Consider the following 26,977-nt stretch of genomic DNA (forward strand, 5'->3'; position numbering starts at 1 on the left):
AAGAGCTGGGACTTCCGTCGTCAAGCTTCACCAACAGGTTCCTGTGACTGCTTTTGTGCATGCTGGCTAATCAATGTTTTTTATGGGTGGCAAAAAAAGAAAGAGCCATTCTAACTTGTAAATTGTTAAACTGACCTTTATCATAAGCTTTCAGGATACTTCACACTTTTCTTCTGCCACTGATGTTTTTGTGATAGTCATCCTTATACTTGTATCTCACCCTTTTAGGGAACTGTAAGTTTTCAATGCAGACAAGGGATATCTATGTTATCTTCATATTCCCTGCATAGAAGACTTGCATTCAGTGTACTCAAATATTTGTTGCTCTAATTTACTATCGACAAATTACAAACCAGTATAGAAAACTGATACAATTATATGTGAAGCTTCAGTATGAGTACGTAAGACTGTCAGTTATATATTCATTAAATAAACTCCATTAATTAACTAGTCTACAAATACATGTGGATCTTAAATAACCTAACCACCATTTCAACTCTTAGACAATCTAGTGGTGTTTTTGTAACATAAATTAGTTCTCTGGATACATTTAAAAAATATTAATAATGCAGTCACTAACATCAATTTCAAAGAGCTCAAAGCATCAAAATGAGTTTCAAAGTAAAATAAACTTAACCAAAAAAAACCTTTTCAAATCTGCAAAATAATACTGGTATTACATAAATAAAAACTAAATGTTACATAATCAAGTCAGAAAAAGATATTTTTACTCTGTAGCTAGCCAAGCACTGAACCTTCACCTTGGTTCAAAGTGCATGGCCCACCATTCCACTTTACCATCTACATCACAGCAACTCATCTCTCACGCAGTTTTTCTTAACAACCTGAAATATATAGAAGTGGCAGCCAAATGTCCCCTAGTCATTTCAATTTGTAACTGAGTCTATGGAAAGAGCTATTGGGGCGGGGCGGGGGGGAGGGGCGGTTCAGAACTTAAAAAGCACATGTTTATATATTCCTGCAATTCTAATGTGTGGCCAGATAAGCAAGCATTTTCTATAATCTCTTACTAGAGCTTTATTACCAGGAATGTATCAAAATCTTAGGAAATGTATAGTAACTGCATGAGACTTTGTCCCGGTAATTAATAATGACTATAATTGTTTACGAGACAACTTTCTGAACTAGAAAATACTTTTTAAGATGCATCATATTAAAGACCTAATTTTCAAACAAAAAAGTATGACATTATTCTGTGGTTACTTTTGTAACCCAAACACTAATCTCCTTTAGCACTGGAAATGAATATATTCCTTTAAGTGCCGGCAAACAAAACACACACGTAATATAGCATAATTTTAAACATCAACATCCAAATATTATAGTATAAAAAAGCCACCTCTACAACTAACCTAATAATTTTTCCTTACCATCTACATGCAAGTGAACCAAATTTAGGAAAATACATGCTTTAATGGACCTTAAACTACTTCCACTGCCCCCAAAATTTTAAATTCCAACTATTTTCATACTAATTATCTCCTAGGAAAAAAAGCACAGACATTTTATTTTTTTTAGACACATACATTTTAATATGGTAAACAATCCATAACTACTTCTAGGTATTCTACATAATCTTTCTATTGATTAAAAGAATTACAAAAGAAAAATAAATCCCAATAAGATAATTTAATACAAACATAAAAATGACATAGATACTTCAAAGTGAACAACTATGTATTTTAGCAATAGTTCCCTGACGAAAGATTCCCCAACCCTTTAGCATTATCTAACTACTATAAATACATATAGTATTACTATATTCATGCTATGTATTACTATATATTATTTTTTAACTCAAATCCTTATTAACTGAAAACAAGATTAATCTAAAAGATTTTCAAAAATGTACCAAGTGTCACCAGTTAATTTCTGTTAAAATGTTTCACTTCTTAATTACTTTTCAGTAACTCCACTATAATTAAAAAAATAAGAATCTTGAATTATGTTACCAAAAGATGGTCAGCATTAGTTTAAAGAGAAAAGTAATCAAGATCAGCTATATTTCAAGAACTCTGATTAAGCAACCACTTGCTGTTTACAATCTTTTAAAAATATTTTAAAGGTATTACTGCAAAATAATATACTGTATTACTAATTTCTTTTTCATCCAAAACCCCAAGCACTGTATATCAAACGGCAATCATTCAAACAAAAATTCTTTCAATGACTCCAATATAAATTAATCTCACAAATGCATTCAGAGACTAAGAGAAATCAGCAGTTTAGACAAAGTATTCTCACCTAGAAAAGGTACATACGAGTTTAGGGGCAAGTAAGAGACAGTTGTTATTAAATGTTTTAAACTTTCCAAATCTTTTAAGAGTTAACCTTTTTTAAAACCTACTAATTTAACTTTAAAAACTTGAAAGAAGATCCAATAATATATAGGAATAAGAATTTTTGAAAGCAAGTAGTAATAGCTAAATTTCTGTCAAAAAAAAAGTTATACGAGGTGCAGACTAAATTTGTTGGGGGGTCGGGGTGGGGGGGTGGTAATGAGAAAAGTCATCGCTAAAAAGAGAATCCTGGGAGTTATTTAATTCCAGTATCTGCTCTTAGGTAAGTAGCCGGAACCTACCCCAACAAAGAAAAGCCAACTCTTATTTTTAAGACTTTCAGACAATAAGAATTCTGAAACTAACACAGCTCAACATTCCACAAAAAACATACTGTTTACCACGGCTGTGCAAAAGATGGATGACACTAAATAATTCAATACTTCCTATAGCAGGACTCCAGCTCCTTCATTCTATTCAGAATCCAATTCAAACACATGGTGCGAGGTTATATAATATCAAGCTTTACATTACACATTTCACTGGTATGTTCGAGCTCACAAGGACGCAACCATGAATTGCATGCGGTTGCAAGCACATTCTCTAGAATGTTTTATTTTAATGTTAAGGCTAAGAAGCCTTGACCTAAATAGGTAGGACCGCACAAGCATGGGGTCTGAAGTAATGAAGAACCTTGTTTCCTTAGTTCCACAAAACATTTAGTAACCAAATTACCCAGTATTTTATGAAGGCTTCATTCTTCCACAAAACATAATGAATCTTCGCAAGTTTCTCATTTACAAGATGTTGCTGTATTCAAACATCAAGAAAGTATTGCACTTGCACAAAAAAATACATGAAAATGTTCAGTTCTTTTACAATTTAAACTCAGTAGTGCATAATAACTGCAGGGTTCAATATTACAATCTGAAATACAATGTTAAGCACAATCCACTGTGAATCCATCTAAATACAAGCATTCTGAGACATGAAATCAACTAGCATTTTACACATTATCCACGTAAAACATCAGATTCCATTTATTTCTTCATTACCATAACCAAAAGCCGTAGCCTTGGCCAAACTTTTCCAAATGTATTATCTTTGCAAACAATTTTACCAACCTCCTATTAGATCGGCAATGATCACTCCAAAATAAAATAATGCTCCTTAAATTTAAATATTTTGCTTAATCTTTTGGAATGACAACTTTGACAGTAGTGAAGTATTTTTAAAGAAAATATTTTAAGTAGTCAGGTTGAAAAAAATTTTCAAGGCTTAGGTCATTTATGCTTAAATCATTTCAGAGCTAGTCGCTATTCATTTTTCCAGCAATAATTTTAATGAAGCCAATTAATACTTAACATAGTCAAAGTTTAATTCAACTTTTCTCTATGGGTCAAAGGGACTGGGCTTACTGAAAAGGATTATTTCAGTTTAGCTTTCTGGTCATTATGTGTATTCAAAACCCCTTACACTTAAGTTATTTTGAAACAAAAACATATGTGTAATTACAGATAAAAGGTATTAGTGACTCTCCTAAACCAAACTACAGACAAAAACTAGGAACAACTCAATTTTTTTTTAAATCAATTTAAGAATAAAATGCAAGGCTTTAGTCATTTCAAACTTCCTTCTCAATTGCAACAATAAAGCTAGGTGTCAAATGCAAAGCCACTGATTTCAGCTAGAAAAGCAAATGTCTAATGGATGCAACACCTATCCCAGCACACTCCAAGTTTCACGGTCCCAATTAAGAAGCAAGCATACAAATATCATTTCGATCAGATTTTGATCAAGAGACACAAACTGATGCAGACAGATCGAGACTCCAGTGCCTTTGTTCAATAGCTTACGGATGGGTAACTAAATGTGCTACAGGTTGATAAGCATTTACCAGGCTTATGAATGCTGCTTCCAAGCTTGAGAAAGGTCCAAGAATTCTAGATGCAAATAATCTTGGATAATTTTTATTAAACACCACCGAGCTACACAATCCGAAGGAGAGGCCTATTCATCGCTACTATTTATTTCCATGTTTACCTCTCCTCCCTCCCCCAAACCCCCCCCTTCACTTTCTCCTCCCACCCTGTCCCGCCATCTTGGGCCGACAGGAGCAGCCATTACTTAACTAAATGACAGTGCCAACAACTTTCCACACAAATAAACAGAAACTGCACCCCGAATCCCCCCCTGGCCTCCCCTGCCAGACACGCAGGAAACGAGGCTCCAAGAAGAAAACACATTCACAAGTAACTGCAGGATTTCTATAGCCGAAAGACCCAAAAAGTAAACAAGTCACCTAACTTCAGGTAAAACACCATACCCCTCGAGATGCATGTCAACAGACCCATGCAAACTCCTCACCTCCCTAAACTACGTGCAACTTCCCCCTTCTGGGAGCGGGGACACAAGAAAACCCCAAACGTTGGGTTAACTAACAGTAGACTTCCCGAACAGCCTTCCTGGAGGAAAAGAATAAAAACCACGGGAGGCAAGTCAGTCGGAAATGCGGGGAAATCTGCACACATTTACAAGCCCTTGACCCTAAACAGGCACCTCGGAGCGATCATCGGTCGCCCCTCCCAAAGCCGTAAAATAACAGGCAGTTTTGTCGACCCAGTTGAGCTCGGCCCCAAAGCGCTACCGTTTCTGTTCCTCCAGCTACGAGAGGAGAGGGCGATTTCGCAAGGGAGCGAGAGAGGGATCCGGGGGTGTGTGTGTGGGGCGGGGGGGGAGGGGGGGAGCAGAAGCAGGAAATAGTTTTCCGGAAGCCCCTCGGCCCTCGTTCGCGGCCACAATGAGCGCCGGCCGGGCCGCGGGGCCGCGGGGGTCGGGGCGAGCGGGGCGCCGGCCAGGGAGACCGTGTCCGCGCTCCGGCCCGCAGCTGCCTTACCTTGCCCAGCAGGGCCTTCGTCCTGGCGCCATCTTCATGAAACCTCACGAAACCGAAGAGGCGACTGTGGAGAGAGACACACGCGGCTCGTTAAAGGTCCGACAGCACCACCGACCGACCCATCCCTGCCCGAGCCCGAGGCCCCGGCGGCGGCGGCTACGGCACCGAGAGCGCCGAGCCAAGGTGCTCGCCCCGCCGCCGCCAGAGGCGAGCCGCGCTCCGGCCTCCCCGGAGAGCGGCGCCAACCCGTCCGGAGCCGACCTGGGGGGTGACGGCAGCCTGTACCTGTCCAGTCCGCCGAGCGCCTCCCTCTCCTCGGCTGTCAGGCTCGGGGACGCCTCCTCGCTCTCGCCGCTCGCTTTTCCCGCCGCCATTTTCTTTTCCTCATCACCGAAAGCGGCGGCGGCGGCGGCGGCAGCGGCGGCGGTAGCGAGCGACACTCCGCAGGATTTCATGGAAACGCAGCGAATTCACAACTCCGACGCCGACACCTCCCCCCGGGCCGGGGCCCACAACGACGCCCCCAATCTCCGCGCGGGACCGGCACACCAACTTTATCGCCGCCTCCTCCTCCGCCGCAGGCGGCAGCGACGAAAAATCCCAACGCGGCGGCGGTGAAGGCGGCGGCGGCAGGGGCTGCGGAGCCCCCGAGTCGGCAGCGGCGGCGGCTCGGCTTGTAGGGTCACATCGCGGGAGCGGGCGAGGGGCAGCCACGGGCGGAGATGGCGGGAATGGCCGGAGCGTGCGGGGTTGAGGGACGCAGGGGGGATTCGTTGGAGACACAAACTTCCCCGGCACCAGCACAAAGTTGTTGTAATTGTGTCACACAGCGAACCCCACGCCGCCGCCGTGACCCCCCCTCCCCACCCGGCCGGCGCCGCCAATCAGCGTGGCCCGCTCGCTTCACGTGACCTTTGTTGACTCACGTCAGCCGTGGCTCCACTCAACTTGCTAGCTGCCCGAGCCCCGCCCACCGAGGCCCCCGCCGACAGGGAGCGGGACGCACGCCAATTCTGGCCGGTGGTTGGCTGCTGGGCCTGTCCGTCCGAGGGAAGGGTTTGTCCTCGAGAGGGAGCAGCCGATTAGGTTGTGCCAGTTAAATACACTGGGGCAGAGAATGGAGGGTCCGGGCCGTGTCACCTCGGGAGCTGCGGCGGGCTCGGGAGGGGGAGGGGAGCGGTGGGGAAGGGCGAGGTCCGGCACCGCCCGCGGCGGGCCCTAGCAGTGAGCGAGGACACCATGGACGGCCTTTGCTTGCCCAGGGGCTAGGTGGTGGGCCCAGATCGCGGCTCGGGCATCCTGCGCTTCGGGGGTCCCGGGCCCCGGAGGGCCTGATAAGGGTCGCGTCGCCGGGAGGCGGCGCACGGCCCCTGACCTCCGCCCTCCGAAGAAGGCGCACACTTTTGGCACTGCTGGAAGTAATGGCCTCCGCGCGGAGCGCACTCGGGCAGTGGCTGCTGGCCCCCTGCTCCGCGGCTCAGGCGCCGCCCTAGGCCAGGCGTGCGCTCCCGGCCCCGATCCCCTTGCTCGCGCCGCAAGTGAAGGGGGAAAGGTCCCCTGACCCCCGGCTGGAGGGAATGAAAAGTCACCCACGGGGGTCTGGCTCGCTGACCATAGCTCCCCACCGCCAAAGGTCTGTTGGCGGCACTTTGGGTCCAAAGTTTCATGCTACCTGTGTTTTATCAGTAGTTGATTATAGTGTTGTAAGAAAAAGCAATGACGAAAAATTGTTAAGCGAGATCTCCAGGATGTTGGTTTCTACTGCTCTGATCTCAGTGGGGCCTTCATGGAAGAGTTCGGGCTGCTTGTAGACAGGCCTGAGAGAAGGCATAATTAAGATAGTCAGCGAAGCTTGCAGCCCAGAAAACCCTTTTCTACCTCCCACAGCATGTCTTACACAACAGTAACACTTTCTTGTTCTGACCGCGTCACAGATGCAAATAAAAGTCACTAGTCTGCCTTTCAATCCATAGTACAATTGGGAGAAAAAGAAAACATGCCTTTGGTCTATTACTCTGTTCAAAAGACAAATTTAATAAGATATGTCTCATATAACAGATCTGTTACAGGGCACACCTCCGGTCTTCAGGGATAGGAGAAAAATTAATGGACATATGAAGACAAGGTTTCCATTATAGACATGGACTCTATATTTTCAATAATGTAACCAATAAACAAGGTATATTCAACTTGGATGTTAAACTATAAGGAAGACAATTCAGTGCTGACTCAGTAATCCTAGCAGTATTCAGTGAGAAGCTATGGAAATCCCAACTGATTTTGCACACAGTTTTAAATTGTTCCCCTGAGACTAGTAACTAGACTAACAAACTATAGTTTTATATGGATTATATTTCAGGTTTAATTACTTTCTCTGAAACACCTCTTCCACTCTTTATGGTAGTCCTTCCATTTTACTTGAATGGGTGAGTATACAGGGCTGAATATTTTCTGCAGCTAAATTAGCACATGCATTGTAAACTTTCTCACAACAGATGACCTTCAAAGCCCAGGAGATTTTGACACCACTATCTCCCCCCACAAACCACCATACACACACACACACACACACACACACACACTTAGACTTGCACAAGCAGAGACAGAAATTCTGCCAGTATTTGGCAGTCTTCCTGGAGCTGGTGGTTCTTGACTCAGGCCGTTTCCAAGAATTATAAGGCTGCCCACCTCCAACCCCTCAAAACCTTCTTTCTCACTACATAATCATTACTAGGTAATAGCAGCAGAACTGCATGGAGTGGATGCAATGTGTGGGATCGAAGTCAGACAGACCTGGATGCAAATTATTACTCTGCACAGGCTGTGTGTCCTTGGGAAAGTTACTTATCCTCTAAGCCAGAACTCTGTGTCTAGTCCAATTACAGTCCACCATGAAGCATGAGATAATTTTTATACAGTAACATAGTCCTTATGTCACTGTGTAATTTTTTAGGTCTTGCATAGTTTATATCATATAAATGTATGTACAATAGGTATTGTGGCCTCTAAGGTTTAGGTCCTTCACTGGAGAGAGAAATGGCGAAGTGGGGTAGATGATTTTATAACAATTATTTCTATGAAAAGTGAATCTGAAAACCCATATAGAAGGCAGAGCAGTTGAGCCAAAGGAGCATGAACTGTGGAATCATGCAGATCTAGGTTCGAATCCTAACTCTGCCACTTGATAGCTGGGTGGTGACCTTCAACAAGTTAGTCTAATTTGAGCTTCAGTTCCCTCATCTGTGAAAAAGAGAAGATAAATCTTTTTAACACTTTACAACATCATTTTGAAGATTAAATGCCATAAGGTAGGTAAAGTGCCAGACACATAATATTGAAAGGCCTCAAAAAAAAAAAAAAAATAGGAAGGTTCGTATTTCTAAAATCCTTTCTAGCTTTCCACATTCTGGGTTCTAAATGTGTTGATCGTCAGTTTACCAATCACTTCCTCCTTATCCCTCCCCAACCTCCCTATAAGCCCAACACATAGGCAGTCCTAATATACTTTTTGTTTGTGCATATAACCCCAACATTGCTACATCTCTCCTTCTTTATTCTAAAATTAAACCTTATATCTCTCAGTACTGCTTCTTGTTTCATAATTATAACTTAATACACTAGGAGCTGGGGAGAATAATTTTAATTTACCAAGTTGATTTGACTAATATATGCATAGATAAATCAATGTTTTAAAAATGTATAAAATTTGTGTTACACTGAGTCAAATTATGGACTAGTTAGGGCATCATTTGTAGCAACACTGTGTTAATACTTACGTAAGTACCATCAATTATAGGAAAATAAATTTAACTCCTTTTAAACAACTAAATAGTTAATCTGAACTATTTAGGAATATGTAGTTCATTTATATCGTTAGTGCCACATAACCTATGCATACAATAAAAAGTCACATAACAGAGTCATGATTTATCTAGTCTTATAAATAGAACTATACTTATCCTTTAAATCAGGATCAAAAATAAATTCAGCTCTTCCTGCACCTACCGGTGTCATAAAGATTATCCAACTCATGTCCAAACACATTGATGACATAAATATAGGGTTAGAGTTGAGGGGAGATAAGGAGCCAAGTACAGACAGACTTTCACCTGTTTGAAAAACTTCAGTGTCAGAATAGTTTGGGGACTTCTTCTGGAAGAAGCCACACCCATCAGGAGCCAAGACTACCCTTACCAAGCTGTAGTGAGGCATCCCCAATCCTACCCCCCACCACCACACTGGGGAGCCTGGGCTTCCACCCCCACCCAGCAGTAATGAGGCATCACTCCTTCCTTGCTGAGGTGGTGTCAGAGGAGGCCTACTGGAGGGTCAGAACTTTTACAATGCCCAGTGGTAACAAAGCCACCACTCCCGTGGTGTCAGTGGAAGCAATGTGGGGAACAGTAATGAGGCACTCCTACACCTCCAGACATGGTGGTATCAAGGGAGGCCTAGTGGGGAGCCAAAACTTTCATTCACACCCAGTGGTAACAGGGAGACCCTCCCCCTCCACCAGTGTCAATCAAGGTTGACTGGGGAACTTGGACTTCCACTCCTACCTGGCAGTAACAACACAGTGCTTTCCCTTCCCCAACAGAGTGATGTCAGAAGAGACCTGCTAAAACACAATATTTAGATGTATAATACCCACAATGTCCAGGTTTCAATGAAAAATCACTCATACCAAGAACCAGGATAACCCCAACATTAATTAGACAAGATAATCAACAGATGTGAACACTAAGGTGAATCAGATGTTCACATTATCTGCCAAGGATTTTAAAGCAGTCATAAAAATGTTTCAATGGCAATTATGAATCCATTCTAAACAAATGAAAAACCAGAAAGTCTTAGCAGAGAAATGGGAAGTTTCAGCAAAGAAATAGAATATACAAAGAAGAAACAAATGGACAATTTAGAACTGAAAAATTAATAACCACAATTTAAAACTCAATGTATGGGCTCATCATCAGAATGGAGGGGATAAAGGAAAAAGAGATCTTCAAGACAGAATAATAGAAATTACCCAATCTGAACAACAGAGAGAAAATAGACTGGAAAAAACAAACAAACAACAACAACACCAAAAAAAGAAACAGAAAAAAACCAGAGCCTCAGAAATCTACGGGAAGATAACAAAAGATCTCACATCTGTGTCATCAGAGTCCCAGAAGGAGAGGAGAAATAGGTCAGAGCCCAAATGGTATGCAAAGAAATAATGGCTGAAAACTTTCCAAGCTGACACAGTCCCTGTCCTGAACTCTTACTTAGAGAGTTGTATAAATAAATTTTATACTATAAAATAGAGTGATGAGTGCTATAAGCTTTACCCAAATTTCTGTGGATGAGAAGAGGCAACTTTATCAACCTAGAGGTACCAGATAAAGCTCCTAGAGAATAAAAGATGGATTGTTGGGAGCTAGAGGGTGGATACAGGGGTGGGTGTCTTCCCGGCAGAGACAGCAACAGATCTGCAAAAGCACAGATGCCTAAGAGTATGAGAGTTCTGGTAAATTCAAGAAGGTGAGCATGGCTGTGACCAAAAGGGTAAGGAAAGAATTGGGAGTTGAAGTTGGAAAAGTAGGCAGAACCATGAAGAGTCCAGTAAGGCTTACTAAAGAATCATACCAATGGTTATTGTCATTTTAGGCACATAAATAGTAGGGTTGCTAGTGGTGTTAGTGCTGCTACTTTAAACAGATTTCCTTTCACCTGGGCTCAGCATCTGGCACCAAGCTCAAAGAATATTGACTAGCTGGCTGGTCTAGCCCCTTTGCTAGACCAGGGATCAGAAAACCCTAACCTACAGGCCAAATCCAGCATACCACCTATATTTGTACAGCCATTTCATCACACATTAAAATTAAATGAAATTCAAATTTGGGTATGCATAAATAAAGCTTTACTGGTACACAGTCATGCCCACTCATTTATGTATCATCTATGGCTACTTTCACAAAACAACACAGAGTTGAATAGTTGCAATAGAGAACGTACGTGGTGCTCTCATCTCTTCACACTGCTGCTTAGTGCCCTACAAATCACAGTGATGCTGCAATAACTTGGCAGTGTTTCAAGTGCCACACATATAACACCATGACTTTTTTTTATTACCAGTACATACCTATTATGTCAAAACCAGAAAAAAGAGAAAAAGGACTTCATATGTAATGCTTTTAATGCACAGTGGAGTGTGGACTATTTTGTTATCAAATTTGATAGCCAAGCATTTATTATGCAATAAGTACAGTTTTACTAAAAGAATACAATATATGTCAACATTATCAGACTATACTCATCACAATATTCCCAACTGACAAGAAAGCAACAGTGAGAACAATTAGAGAATTTAAAACAGAATATTTTGTCACAGCAGAATTTCTTCACAAAAATAAAAAATGAATATGAGGCTGCAATCAAAGTAATTTTCTGAGTGACTCATTTCTTAGCCAAATAAGAAAAGCTGTTTAATTAAATTGTGTTTGATTGCAACAGCCAAAGTAATGTGTCCAGAGAAAATAAATTTAAGACTATTAGACTTTCAGCTAGAACAGTTGCTTGAAGAGTTGAGGACATTGGGAGCAGCATCAAGTCAATTAAAAACCAAAACAATTAACTGAGTGGTTTTCCTTGGCTCTTTATGAGTTAACAGGTAATACTAAGTTGTTCATTTGAGGAGTAAAGGCCTTGTTTGAAATGACTGAAGAACTAGCTTCTGTGAATAGTCTGCATGGAACAACTACAGGGGGAAATATTTTCAAAGAAGCTGAAAAAGTACTGATTCCATACAACATGAAGAGGAACCTGCTAAGATGTGTTACAAGCGGTGGTAGTAAAATATGTGTAAAACAGAAAAATGCTTATTTGAACAAAAAACAAACCTTATGAAAATGTAAGGTGTTTAAAGCCTATGGCTATTTATTGTATTATTCATCAGTGATGACTTTGTGGTAATATTTGAACTTATCGTGTGTTACTGAACCAGTAGTGGCAATGGTAACTTCATTCATTCTCATGGCTTGAACCATCATCAGTTCCGTGAATTTTTATCAGAAGTAGAAGCTGAATATCCTGACTTGTTCTATCACACCACAGTTCTTATTGTTTGATTGTGATTCTTTTCAGCTCCAGAGCAAAACTGAGAATTATTGAATGAGAAGAACAGCCTTCAACCACTATAATCAAACTATGAATGGCTTTGGAAATTAGCTTTTGTGGGAGACTTGATAATATGTCTTAATGAATTTCACCAATTACACAGTAAAACAACACTTATACATGAAACATACTTCAGTAAAATCATTTTGATGATGAGTAACGATGCTTGAACTACAAGTAATGTCAAGCCACTTTATACACTTCCATGCTATCAAAAGTTAAAATAAGAAGCATATTATCCATTCCTATAGAAATCTGCAGCAGATATATTTTCCAAGCTCAAACTACATTCCAAGCAGCACTTTTGAGACAGCAATGCAAGTGCAAAGGAAATTTCTATATTTCAAAATTCATTTAACTGTGCAATTGAGGAGTTTCTACCTAACCATCAATTGAAGGTGATTAATCTGCAATGTAATGACATACTAAAATGCAAATATCAAGAGAAGAATCTAATAGAATTCTATAAATGCCTTCCATGCAATGAATATGCTCAATTAAAATCATATGCACATGGATTGATGTCAGTGTTTAGCAGTGCCTATCTATATGGAAAGACATTTTCAAAAATGAAATACATAAAATCCCATTACAGATCAGCATTAACAGATGAACATTTGCAAACTATAAGAGAGATGATAAGGAATACTAATTTTGAACCCTAATTAAGCAAAATGTATTCAAAAAACAAAGAATCCTATTCTCATTAGTAGACCTGTATTAGCAGAAACTGCACTCAAGAGAATTCCCTGGCAGTGCAGTGGTTAGGACTGTACACTTCCTCTGCCAGGGGCTCGGGTTTGACCCCTAGTCAGGGAACTAAGATCCCACAAGGTGCCTGATGAGGCCAAAAAAAAACTACACTCAAGTATTACTATTACATTTTAAACATCAATAAAATATTTGTGGAAATTTGTTTCCTCTCTTGTTATATAGGTACCTAACATCTCTAATTTTGCCTCTTGACCTGCAAGATCTGAAATATTTACTATCTGGTCCCATATAGAAGAAGTTTGCCAACCCCTGGCCTAGCTACCTTGTTCCATGGGGACATCCAGTTCAAAATGATATATTGCCTTTTGCCCCCAAATATATCCCGGCCTAACTTCTCCAAAACATTCCCTAGAAAAAACAGACAAGATTTCACAATATTAAAGACTAAAACTGACAGGTAACCTAAGGCTTGGATCTGGGTGAAATTGATGTTAATTATGAGGCAGATGGCCCTAAATGGCTGGATTAAGAAAATCCCAGTCATGAATTACCTTGGCTTCATTTCCTCAACACACTGACTGAAAAAGGTAGTAAGCCACTTTTTTAAGGCCCACACCCTATCCCCTGATGACCCACTATCTGCCTCCCAACTCAGAGTCAGTGTCTAAACCAACATGAGATGTCAATTTCTCTACTTTTCAAGGATGCTCAGCAGAAAACTGATCCCCACCCCCACCTCCACTCCAAATCCTCTAGACCCCTCTATTCCCTGTTTATCTAGGCAGATAGACAAAACAAGTGGGCAGAAAATAGGAGAGGGATTGGGAGGAAAAGGGAGTAGACTTACATTTATTAAGGTGCAGTCCCCATAACCATGGCCGGCTTCATGAGTGTGCAACCTGTACAGTTGCACAGGGCCCCATGATGATAAGAAGGGCCTCATGTTTGTTTAATGCTCTGTTGTCACTGTCTTGAAATTCTTAATTTTTGAACAAGGGGCCCCACAGTCTCATTTTGTGTGTAAATTTCCCACAGATTATGTAGCCAGTCCTGCTCAAAACTCTAAGGAAAGGCCAGCTTCTTAAAGGTCCCTGAGAGAAGTCCTTGCTGGGAACTGTATTGTGCTATGTATCACATTAGTAAAGAAGAGATACAAAAGGTAAAGTCAGACTGTGTGTAGCCCGCCAGCTACAGACTTGATATGGAGATTCTGTCACTACTTCCATAGGTGGGTCCCAGGCTAAGCGGCTCAATCACTTGTAGACAGATATTGAGCCCACAGAAAACCTTGTCTTATTTGAGGGTAAGGAGAATAGTCAACTAAGGCTAGAGGAAGAGCACAGCATCTACAAAAAAAATGAATGAAATGAGAACTCTTCTTCACCAGGATAATCCAGGAAAAAATTTTAGAAACCTGTTAACATCCTTAAAGCTTCTGCAAAAAAGAAACAGAAAGAATGAAGGGGTGGGACTGATATGAAAATCCAACAGGATGAAATGAAAAGAGAGACACATAGGGTAAGGAAAATGAACAAGTACTCTGAAAAAGTAGGAACAAAATCAAACACAATGGAGACAGTAAAGAGGAAAATTCATCTGGCAGAAAATTGAAATTGGTGTCAAGACAAAGCTAATGCTAAGGTATTGAATGGAGTGTAAAAAGACAGCGATGGAATCAATAAGAGAGAAGAAGATAGCTGTGGAGGAAGAATGGATAAAATGGAGAACCAACATGTGGATAATTTGAATTCTTAAAAGAGGAACAAAGGCAAATGGAAGAGACATAATAAAAATAAAATAAAGCAGAAATTTCCTCTGTTGAAGAACAATGTATGTTGACTGAAAGAGCCTACTGTGTTCTAGGCAAAATCAATAAAAGGGGACTCACAATTGGACACATCATGGCAAAAGTTTTAAGCTACAATATTAAAGTGTCTATAATTGTTCAGGCAAAAAAATGAGATCAGATTGCCCAGATAGAAACAAACATCAGTCTGTCTGACTTCTCATATCTAGGGTAGTATTCATCTGCATTGATTTTCAGGTATAAAGATGTCAGAAAAACACTCTGCTATTTAAGGGTTCATAAAATATATCACCTTCTTGAAAAAATTTGTTTACAATATTTTTCAACCAACCAAGAGATGGAGTTAAAAAAAAAAAGCTCAAGAATGGGGAAGTCACAGAGGGGAGCCTTGTCAAGCCAAAACAGAAATGCATCTAAATAATTACATCATACTTAATTATAATACTATATCTAAATATTTTTTCTCAAATAGAGTTCTGAATTTTTTTAAATAGGAAAAAAGTATGTGAATCTTAAAACCTGCGTTAACATTTTCATGGGTTAGAATGTGGAAGGAGGTAAAGATAAAATGTGCTAAGTTCTGTATCTCAAAAGCATGATTCAAACTATGCTCTTTTGGGACTTCCCTGGTGGTCGAGTGGTTAAGAATCTGCCTTCCAGTGCAGGCGAGGCGGGTTCGATCTCTGGTCGGGGAACTAAGATCCCACATGCTGTGGAGCAACTAAGCCCGCATGCCGCAACTACTGAGCCTGCACACCCTGCAGCTCGTGAGCCACAATAGAGCCTGCTGGCCACAACGAAAGATCCCACATGCCAGGAAGATCCCACGTGCCGCAACAAAGACCTGACGCAGCCAAATAAATATTTTTTAAAATTCATTATAAAAAAATATGCTGTTTCACTCTGGACCTAGCAATTAGATAAAAATAAGTTTAAAAAAGCTTTTGAAAAACTTAAAGGTCCATGCCACCTAATATATTTACTGTATCAATTCAGCAAATAGAAAGGTGTAGTAAAAAGTACAGGTTTCCCCTTCCTCTAATTAACTGCTTTCAACTAATAGAATAAAATACTTTCTAAAACAATGGAGAAGATAAAAACAAAACTGAAAATAAAGAAAATGGCAGAGAAATGTTAATAAATAAGTCACAGAACAAAATGGCCTAAAACCAAAGATTTTAGAATTTCAAAATGTAAATCCCCTATTAAAAGACTTGGTTGACTAGAAGAAATTTAAGTATAATCTAGTTACAGGAGACATACTATTTAAAAAATGACAATAGTATGTTACAAAGTAAAAAACAGGCAAAGGTATATTAGACAAATGCAGACCAAAAAAAAAAAAAATGGGAGGGGGAGGATTTGGCAATATTATTGAATCAAGACAAAAAGCATTAATCAGGCAAAGAGAGTTAGTTTTATATTAGTAAAAGGGTACAAACACAATTCTCATTGTCTTGACGTTCAATGCCAGACTATCATATTATCAAAATATATAAAGGAAAGCTATTAGAAATTGTATTAGTCAGGGTTCTCCATACAAACAAAGCTAATAGAGAGAGATTTATTTGAAGGACTTGGCTCATGTCATTGTGGGGACTAGCAAGCAAGTCCAAGGTCTATAGATTTGTAGGGGAGGGCCAACAGGCTAGAAACTCAGATAAGAGTTGTTGCAGGCTTGACACTAAGATCTGCAGGGCAGGCTAGCAGCCTGAAAACTCAGGCAGAGTTCCTATATTGCAGTCTTGTGACAAAATTTCTTCTTCTTTGGGAAACCTCAGTCTTTGCTCTTAAGGCCTTCAACTGACTGGATGCTGCCCACCCACATAATGGAGATAATCTGCTTTAGTTAAAGTCAACTGACTGCGAATGTTAATCCCATCCACAGATACCTTCACAGCAACATCTAGACTAGGGTTTAACCAAACAAATGTGAACCATAGCCTAGCCAAGTTAACATGTAAAATAAACCATCCCAGAAATATAGGGAGAAATTGACATACAGACAATAGCAATATAAGACTAACTTACCTCTTTATTATTTTATTGGGCATATCAAAGCAGACCAAATATAAATGTGAATATAAGGAATATGAATACTATTAAAAATATATATAATATACTATGGTTATATACAAACGATATATGAATATAACATATATTTGCTTATATTATAAATTATATAAATAGATAAGAATGGTGGTAGCAATCTAAAAAAAAGTAATGTTGGACCCATATCTCACACTTTGTACCAGAATATAATCCACATGGATCAAATATTTAAATGTTTAAATTGAAACCATGAAAGTACTTGGAGAGCCATGATAGACTTTTTAATATACTCTTAAAGTATGGAAAGCCTTTCTGGGAGTGACGTAGAACCCAAGAGTTATAAAAATAATAGCATAAACAAATAAATAAATAAATTTCACTAAATAAAAATTATCTCTGCCTGGCAAGTCCATTCTAAGCAAAGTCAAAAGACAATTGAAAAACTGGAGATAATATTTGAAGTTCTTATTACAAACAAGGCCTTATTTCTCTAATAGAGTTCTTACAAATCAATAAGAAAAAAAGACTAACAATGTAATAAAAAATTGGTATGAGTAGCCAGTTCATAGAAAGAAAAATACAAATGCCTCTTAAAAGAACTGAGTTGTAATAAGAGACATGCAAATTTAAAAGTAAACCGAGATACCATTTTTCATGAGTCAGAATGGCCAAAGATACAAAAGTGTGATAATACCCCACGCTGCTGATTCTGTGAGGAAACAGGCACTTTGATACATTGCTGGTAGGTGTTAGTAACATCCATAGGAATTAATCTGGCAATGTTTATCAAATTTTCAAATTGTGAAATTAGAACCTGTGAGATAATAGAAAAAATATATATTGGTCTCTGCCCCCTCCCTCCCCGTTCCTAAAAAAATCTTGTCATTACCTACGTGATAAGAGCACTAGGAGCATCTTTTATTCTAACGAGGTGACTCGAGGTGGGCCTGGATGGCTCCTGGATGGAGCTGGTCACTACAAAGACCAAGCCATGATTAGAAGCTTAGGATTTTCAGCCTCCACCCCATCCTCCAGAGAGGGTATGGGGGCTGGAAATGGAGTTAATGCTCCATCCTGCCTACGTGAGGAAGCCTCCATAAAATTCCAAAAGCATGGGGTTCCAGGAGCTTCCAAGTGGGTGAACACATCCACATACCAGGAAGGTGATGCACCCCAACTCCACAGAAACAGAAGCTCCTGCACTTGGGACCCTCCCAGACCTCACCCTAGGTATCTCTTCATCTGGCTGTTGATCTGTATCCTTTATCATGTCCTCTAATACACTGGTAAACCTAAAGTAAGCATTTCCCTAAGTTCTGTGAGACGTTCAAGCAAATTAATGGAGCCTGAGGAGGGGGTTGTGGCTGTGGGTAACCTGGGGACCTACTAGTTGTAACTGGCATCTGAAGTTGGGCGGAGGGCAGCCTTCGGAGACTGAGCCCTTAACCTCTCAGATCTGATGCGCTCTCCAGGTAGATAGTGTCAGAATTGAGTTAAATTATAGACTACCAGCTGGTGTCACAGAGAATTGCTTGATGGGGTAAAAAACTCCACGTATTTGGTGACCAGAAGTGTCAGAAGTGAAGTGTTCTGTGTGAATGTATGTGGTAGTTGTGTGAGCAGTCAAGGAGACACACGGCTGGAAAACAAGGTTTTCGTGAACACAGACTCACTAATTCCATTTCTAATAATACTCTGTGGGTATATTTGAACATGAATAAAATAATTTATGTACATAAACTTAACTACAGCAGTTTATTTATTGCAGTATTATTTGTAACAGCAAAATTCTGGTAACAGCCAAACGTCCATCAATAAGGGACAGATTACATGAATTATGATACTTCCATACAATGGAATACTGTGCAGTTGTAAAAGAGAATGAGAATGTTCTCTTTTACTGACTTAGCACGATCTGTAACATATATTACTAAACAGAAACAAGACAGAGAAGAGTGTCTAAAGTATGCTACCATTTGTTGAAAAATGAGAAAAAATACATGCGTAATTCCCTGCAAATTCATAATGTAATATCTTAGAAGGATACAGGAAAAACTCATAATATTTACTGCCTTTGGGGAGGATAACTGGTTGGCTAGAGGACAGAGATGAGGAGACTTTTCACTCTATATACCCTTATGTACCACTTGAATGCTGAATCACAAGTATATTACCTATTCAAACATTAAAATTTTTTAAATAACAAAACATGATAAAAACATATATATACACTTAGAATCCTACCAGTAGATAATGCACTGTTCAAGAAAGGGCTAATGAGAAAATCTCAGTGCTATAGAAGCAAAAATTATACACGTCATATTCTTTGACCACCATGCAGTAAAGCTGGAAATGAATGCAAACTCTCACTGTCCCCAGCACAGGCCCCAGACGTGCCTAAACTTGGAGCCTCCAGGGTTCAATCAAATATATCACACAGGCCTTCTAACTCGATCAAGTTCCATGCTCATTTTTTATTTCCTCACCATAGAGGTTATTGAAGAAAGAAGCCAACTGTGAGTCAGGATTCTAACACTGTTAAGCCCTATTTCAGAAAGTCTTGTTAAATACACTTTCTGAACACAGCTACCTGACCGAGACCTTGATGCATCTCTCCAGGACCTGGCAGGGAGTCTGGCCCAAGCACCAAAATGTTACCATAAAATTCATGTTTTCACTGCCTTCTCTCCCCTTATCAGGCAGTTCCCAAAATGTGATCAAGAGGTCACCTCCCCGCATGCCTCTATCTCATGAATAGGGGACTAGTGAAGGTATATGGGAAGGAGACACTGAGGTAGCTGGAGATGGGCTCTTAAGGACCCACAGGTAAATATAGCCCTCTTATTGTATATCTCTACTTCTTTACCTCAACAGCATAGGTCAGAATGGATAATCATGTGATGTCACAGATGTCTCATTGGTAATATAACAGATATGATGATAAATGTTTTAGCAGGCAAAAACTGTTTTTAAAAAATTGAATTGTAAAGAGTTGAATGACCGTGTGTGTGTATGTGTTAGTATATTAAATTATAATTTTCTAGCAGTATGAGCCTTTGGAATTAAGATACACAAGCTCCAGAAATATGATTAATACTCTACTGATCAAGTTTCACATTCTGGGTAGATGATCTTTCATTTAAATATTTAAATATGTAGAAACACATACAATGTGTGTTCTATTTTTCCCTTTCAGTCCTCTAATAACTGGTTAAACAGTTCTTTATATTGGATTTTCTCTGAGAAAATAACTATTATGGTTTCTGTTTTCCTGATTCAACCTTGACTAATACCCAAGAAAACAGTAATTCCAGTCAAAACTGCCATAATTAATTTGGTAAAGTAGCAGGATACAAAATTAATGCTCAGAAATCTCTGGCATTCTTATACACTAATGATGAAAAATCTGAAAGTGAAATTAAGAAAACACTCCCATTTACCACTGCAACAAAAAGAATAAACTATCTAGGAATAAACCTACTTAAGGAGATAAAAGACCTGTATGCAGAAAAGTATAAGACACTGATGAAAGAAATTAAAGATGATACAAATAGATGGAGAGATATACCGTGTTCTTGGACTGGAAGAATCAACATTGTGAAAATGACTCTACTACCCAAAGCAAAAAACAGATTCAAGGGCTTCCCTGGTGGTGCAGTGGTTGAGAGTCCGCCTGCCGATGCAGGGGACACGGGTTCGTGCCCCGGTCTGGGAAGATCCCACATGCCGCAGAGCGGCTGGGCCCGTGAGCCATGGCTGCTGAGCCTGCGCGTCCGGAGCCTGTGCTCTGCAAGGGGAGAGGCCACAACAGTGAGAGGCCCGCCTACCGCAAAAAAAAAACAAAAACAAACAAACAAAAAAAAAACAGATTCAATGCAATCCCTATCAAACTACCACTGGCATTTTTCACAGAACTAGAACAAAAAATTTCACAATTCATATGGAAACACAAAAGACCCCGAAGAGCCAAAGCAATCTTGAGAACGAAAAACGGAGCTGGAGGAATCAGGCTCCCTGACTTCAGACTATACTACAAAGCTACAGTAATCAAGACAGTATGGTACTGGCACAAAAACAGAAATACAGATGAATGGAACAGGAGAGAAAGCCCAGAGATAAAGCCACACACATATGGTCACCTTATCTTTGATAAAGGAGGCAAGAATATACAATGGAGAAAAGACAGCCCCTTCAATAAGTGGTGCTGGGAAAACTGGACAGCTACATGTAAAAGTATGAAATTAGAACACTCCCTAACACCATACACAAAAATAAACTCAAAATGGATTAAAGACCTAAATGTAAGGCCAGACACTATCAAACTCTTAGAGGAAAATGTAGGCAGAACACTCTATGACATAAATCACAGCAAGATCCTTTTTGACCCACCTCCTAGAGAAATGGAAATAAAAACAAAAATAAACAAATGGGACCTAATGAAACTTAACAGCTTTTGCACAACAAAGGAAACCATAAACAAGACCAAAAGACAACCCTCAGAATGGGAGAAAATATTTGCAAATGAAGCAACTGACAAAGGATTAATCTCCAAAATTTACAAGCAGCTCATGCAGCTCAATAACAAAAAAACAAACAACCCAATCCAAAAATGGGCAGAAGACCTAAATAGACATTTCTCCAAAGAAGATATACAGACTGCCAACAAACACATGAAAGAATGCTCAACATCATTAATCATTAGAGAAATGCAAATCCAAACTACAATGAGATATCATCTTACACCTGTCAGAATGGCCATCATCAAAAAATCTAGAAACAGGGCTTCCCTGGTGGCGCAGTGGTTGAGAGTCCGCCTGCCGATGCAGGGGACACGGGTTCGTGCCCTGGTCCGGGAAGATCCCACATGCCGTGGAGCAGCTGGGCCCGTGAGCCATGGTTGCTGAGCCTGCGTGTCTGGAGCCTGTGCTCCGCAGCGGGAGAGGCCACAACAGTGAGAGGCCCGCGTACCGCAAAACAAAACAAAACAAAACAAATCTAGAAACAATAAATGCTGGAGAGGGTGTGGAGAAAAGGGAACCCTCTTGCACCGTTGGTGGGAATGTAAATTGATACAGCCACTATGGAGAACAGTATGGAGGTTCCTTAAAAAAACTACAAATAGAACTACCATATGATCCAGCAATCCCACTACTGGGCATATACCCTGAGCAAACCATAATTCAAAAAGAGTCATGTACTAATATGTTCACTGCAGCTCTATTTACAATACCCAGGACATGGAAGCAACCTAAGTGTCCATCAATAGATGAATGGATAAAGAAGATGTGGCACATATATACAATGGAATATTACTCAGCCATAAGAAGAAACGAAATTGAGTTATTTGTAATGAGGTGGATGGACCTAGAGTCTGTCATACAGAGTGAAGTAAGTCAGAAAGAGAAAAACAAATACCGTATGCTAACACATATATATGGAATCTAAGGGAAAAAAAAAAAAAAAGGTCATGAAGAACCTAGGGGTAAGATGGGAATAAAGACACAGACCTACTAGAGCATGGACTTGAGGATATGGGGAGGGGGAAGGGTAAGCTGTGACAAAGTGAGAGAGTGGCATGGACATATATACACTACCAAACATAAAATAGATAGCTAGTGGGAAGCAGCCACATAGCACAGGGAGATCAGCTCTGTGGTTTGTGACCATCTAGAGGGTTGGGATAGGGAGGGTGGGAGGGAGGGAGATGCAAGAGGGAAGAGATATGGGAACATATGTATACGTATAACTGATTCACTTTGTTGTAAAGCAGAAACTAACACACCATTGTAAAGCAATTATACTCCAATAAAGATGTTAAAAAAAACTGCCATAACTATTAAAATAATTCCTTCAGAAGAGAAAAAGAAAGACTCTAACAACAACAACAAAAAGGCCTCTGAAAAAGAAGCATAACTGTGGGGGAGAGGTAGGGAGGATGTCATTGCTCTACCAAATGTTGCAGCCTATTATGAAGCTGCACCAATTTTAAGGAATGTGATATTGGCACAAGAAGAGATAGACAATGTAACAAATCAGAAGGAACAAAAGCAGACACAAATATTTATGACGGTTTTGCAACATCTCAAATTTTAAAAAAGCAAGAACTCCAATTTATACCATATACCAAAATTAGTTTGGGATAGATTTAAGTGTTACATGTCCCACAGTGTAATAATTGATTGAGGCAAGTAATGCTAATATTACTGGATGAAAGAAACAGGATATTCATAGGGTATAAAAGTATCACCCTACAGATTACTTACTAAGTTTAAAGGCAGGTATCTGGTGGTCACCACCTTAACTAAGTGATCAAACTAAGAATCATTGCTCATGGGACAAAGAGACGTTTGTGCCTCCTGACATGATGTAACATGACAGCACCTCTGAAGTGTTCTGGGAAAAAAACTTAATCCAAATCTAATCAAACATCCAGACCTAACGTCCAGTTTAAAGAAAATGCAGGTGATAAAGGAACAAGCAAAACGATAACATGAGGAAATAATTGAACAAATCCAGAATGCTGGACATTGTACCACAAAATTGTTCTGGACTCATCATAAAGACAATGTCGTGGGAAAAAGAGTAGAAGCACTGTTCTAGATTAAAAGAAATATGATAAAGAAATATAATGTGTGATCCTAATTGCATCCTGTTTGGGAAAGAAAAAAAAATAGCTATAAAGGACGTTTGGGGCATTAAGTGAGAAAATTTAAATATGGATTGATGGTAGAGAACTACTGTTAATTAATTGGCTTAGGTTTGATAATGATATCATCAGTGTGTAGGAGAATGTCCTTATTCTTAGATGATGCATTTTGAAATATTCAAGGGCAAAGGACCATGATATCTGCAACTTACTTTCAAATAAGTCAGAAAAAAAAGTATTATATTGAGAAAGAAAGCACATATGACAAAAGGCTAACAATTGATTAACATTTTTGGATGTTTGAAAGTTTTCAAATTAAAAAATTGGGGGAAAAGGTTTAAAAGTGAAAAAAACATTAATGAGGAGAAAATAATAGTTAACGTTTTAATGATTATGCAATGGGGAAAACCTTTCAAGTATCATTCAGAAGCAAAAACAATTCAGTTAAAAGACTCATAGATTTAACTACATACAAATTTAAACTTTTGAATCACAAACAAGCACCATAAACAAATGGCACGTGATAAACTGGGGAAAACCTATGCAACATATTTGACAAGGAAAGTTGACTATCCTTATTCTATATTTCAGGTCCTACGACTGAAAAGAAAAATAAAAGATTTACAATCTGATAGAAAATTGTCTAAGGGCATGAATAGATCACTCAAAAAAGAAGGAAAATGATGAGAAGATATGGAATACCTAGTATTTACATATTCACTACTGTTTGGTTGATGTTTCTCAGCCATTATCAGAGTCATCTGAGATGCTTGTTAAAAATGCAGCTTCCTGGGGCTTCCCTGGTGGCACAGTGGTTAATAATCCGCCTGCCAATGCAGGGGACATGGGTTCGAGCCCTGGTCCGGAAAGATCCCACGTGCCACAGAACAAATAAGCCCGTGCGCCACAACTACGGAGCACGTGTGCCACAAATACTGAAGCCCACACGCCCAGAGCCCATGCTCCGCAACAAGTGAAGCCCCTGCAATGAGAAGCCTGCGCACCGCAATGAAGAGTAGCCCTGCCTCGCTGCAAGGAAGACCCAACGCAGCCAAAAATAAAATATAAATAAATAAATTTTTTTAAAAATGCAGCTTCCTGGGGAATTCCCTGGCAGTCCAGTGGTTAGGATTCTGTGCTCTCACTGCTGAATGCCCAGGTTCGATCCCTGGTGGGGGAACTAAATTCCCATAGGCTACTTGGTGTGGCCAAAAAGAAGGCAGCTTCCTGGAACTTACCTATTACCTACTGAAACTAAATTTGTGCCGCTGAGGCCCAGGTATCTGTATAATAAAAGAATCCCCAGGTGATTCGTATGTATACTATTTGGGAATCAAGGGTATGACTCAAATTTTTCCTTTCTTCAATCTACTTACCTTTGTCTCGAAAGAAATGAAAGGAAAGATAACCCAGTGTGCATGTTGCCTCCTCACTCCTGAGCTGTGTGCTGCCTTGGCATGTTCCTTAACCTCTTGGAACCTCTGATTTCTCATTTGTAGGAGGTGGACCACCTTGAAGGGCTGTTGAAAAGGCTTGAGACACTGTTGTAAAGTGCCCAGTACTGTGCTTGGCATATAATAGCTTCCTAATAAATTGTTGTTATAGGGTCATGCTGGAGTAGAATGAGCCCCCAATATGACTGGTGTCCTATAAGAAGAAGGAAATTTGGACACAGATATGCACAGAGGAAAGACAAATATGAAGACACACTAGGGAATGTGGCCACACAGCCATGTGGCCACAGAAGCAGATACGGGAGTGATGCATCTACAAGCCAAGGAATGTCAAGGATTGCTGACAACCACCAGAAGCTAGGAAGAGGCAAGGAAGGATTCCCCCCACCGCCGACCCCCTACCCCCGACAGTTTTCGGAGGAATCATGGCCCTGCAGAGACCTCCATTTAGGATTCTGGCTTCCAGACTGTGAGAAAATAAATTTCTGTTGTTTTAAGTCACCTAGTTTTTGGTACTTTCTTATAGCAGCCCCGAGGAAAGTAATACAAAGCCAAATATCCTTCACAGGTGAATGTAAAACAAACTGTGGAACATCCATACAATGGACAACAACATGGGTAAATCACAAAGACTGAGAGAAACCGGTCACCAGAGGTTGCATCCTGTATGATTCCATTAATGTGACATTCTGTTAAAGGCAAGTCTATAGGATGGAGAACCAATCAGTGTTTGCCAGAGGTTGAGGTGGGGGCCAGAGTTTGATTACAAAGGGAAGACATGGGGGAAATTTTTGGAGTCATGGAACTGCTCTGTGTCCTGATTGTGGCAGTGGTTACACAAATGTACCCATTGTTACCCAGTACCCACTGAGAGAACTGTATGTCCAAAGAGATTTAATTTGATGGTGTGTTAATTTAGGTATTAAAAAAAAATGAAAGCACATGCACATATATATATATCCAAACAAATTTCTTTTAAAAATGCTTGAAAAGAAATTTTCTTTCTGGGTTTCTACCAGAAAGGCTGCTTTGTGGAGAATCTGCCACACTAGCCCTTGTGTTTTGTGAGCCTGGTCTTCTATCTGTAAAAGGAGAGGATGCATCTAGAGCAGAGGTTTTCATAATGTCCCCCACGCCCACTGCCCCAAATTGCATCCCTGGACACTCCTTTTGTGGAAGTGGGAGTGGGGATGGGTTTGGAGAGAAAGGGGTCTGGACCCACAGGTCTGCATCAACCAGAATGGTTGTGCTCTTTGTCTCATATTGTTTACCTAGAGTAATTCTCAATTAGAATAGCTGCTCCCAAGCCAGAGCCAGATACCTGGGGATTTTGAACAATCCTGGATTCCAGGGCCTACTTCTGGGGTCCACTCATTCGTCCCTTTGGCAAGTGCCTTCACAGATCCTGGTGGAACCCCTGGGTGCTGGCTCTAATGGTCAGTGATTATAAATAAGGCCTTTGGGTAGGGGACAGGGGGCCCCGGAATGATGCTTCTTGCTTTCACATGGATTAAATACAATGACACATTGAGAATGCTGAAAAGGCTCTAAATGTAGACCTCCTCTGAGGTAGGGTCCAAAAGAACCTTAGACCATTTGTTTTTGTAGATAGGATGATTTTTTAGAAGAGCGCTGTGTAGACAACAAAGGGCTGTATACAGATGGGGAAAAGGCTGCTGTGAGGATGGATGTGCTGACCCCCAACCAGCAGGGCTAAAGATTATCCTTAATAACAAGAGCGGCCCTTTCCTCTAAGCAGGAAACCATTCGCCTGCTAGATCCCACGCTAAGGAATCTAATCCTCACAGCAACCCTGGGAGAGACAGGCTATCACTGCTTTGACAGGTAAGGAAATGGAGGCTCTGAGAGGCCACAGTTACAATGGGAGGAGGTGACAGAGCCAGTCCTGGCCAGCAGCTCCAGCCTATCATGCCAAGGCCCGTGAGAGCA

At 40.3% G+C, this 26,977-nt stretch overlaps 1 protein-coding gene across 7 annotated transcripts in view; it reads right to left on the reverse strand.

Moving 5' to 3' along the window:
- Nucleotides 1–6,331, reverse strand: part of KDM6A (lysine demethylase 6A) — a 208,524-nt gene extending 202,193 nt beyond the window's left edge. For 5 of the 7 annotated variants that reach the window (XM_081222350.1, XM_081222349.1, XM_081222346.1 and 2 more), the window contains exons 1-2: nucleotides 5,482–6,330; nucleotides 5,197–5,260 (exon numbers count right to left, since the gene is read on the reverse strand). In XM_081222350.1, the coding sequence (XP_081078476.1) occupies nucleotides 5,197–5,260; nucleotides 5,482–5,651 (234 nt within the window). In that variant the 5' untranslated portion in view covers nucleotides 5,652–6,330. Of the gene's footprint in view, nucleotides 1–5,196; nucleotides 5,261–5,481 lie in introns of all 7 variants that reach the window. The other 2 variants (XM_081222345.1, XM_081222344.1) reach the window with 1 other exon arrangement.
- Nucleotides 6,332–26,977: the final 20,646 nt, after the last annotated feature.

This window comes from Mesoplodon bidens (genome assembly GCF_964165515.1).
Source record: "Mesoplodon bidens genome assembly, chromosome: X".
Taxonomy (NCBI): Eukaryota; Metazoa; Chordata; class Mammalia; order Artiodactyla; family Ziphiidae; genus Mesoplodon; species Mesoplodon bidens.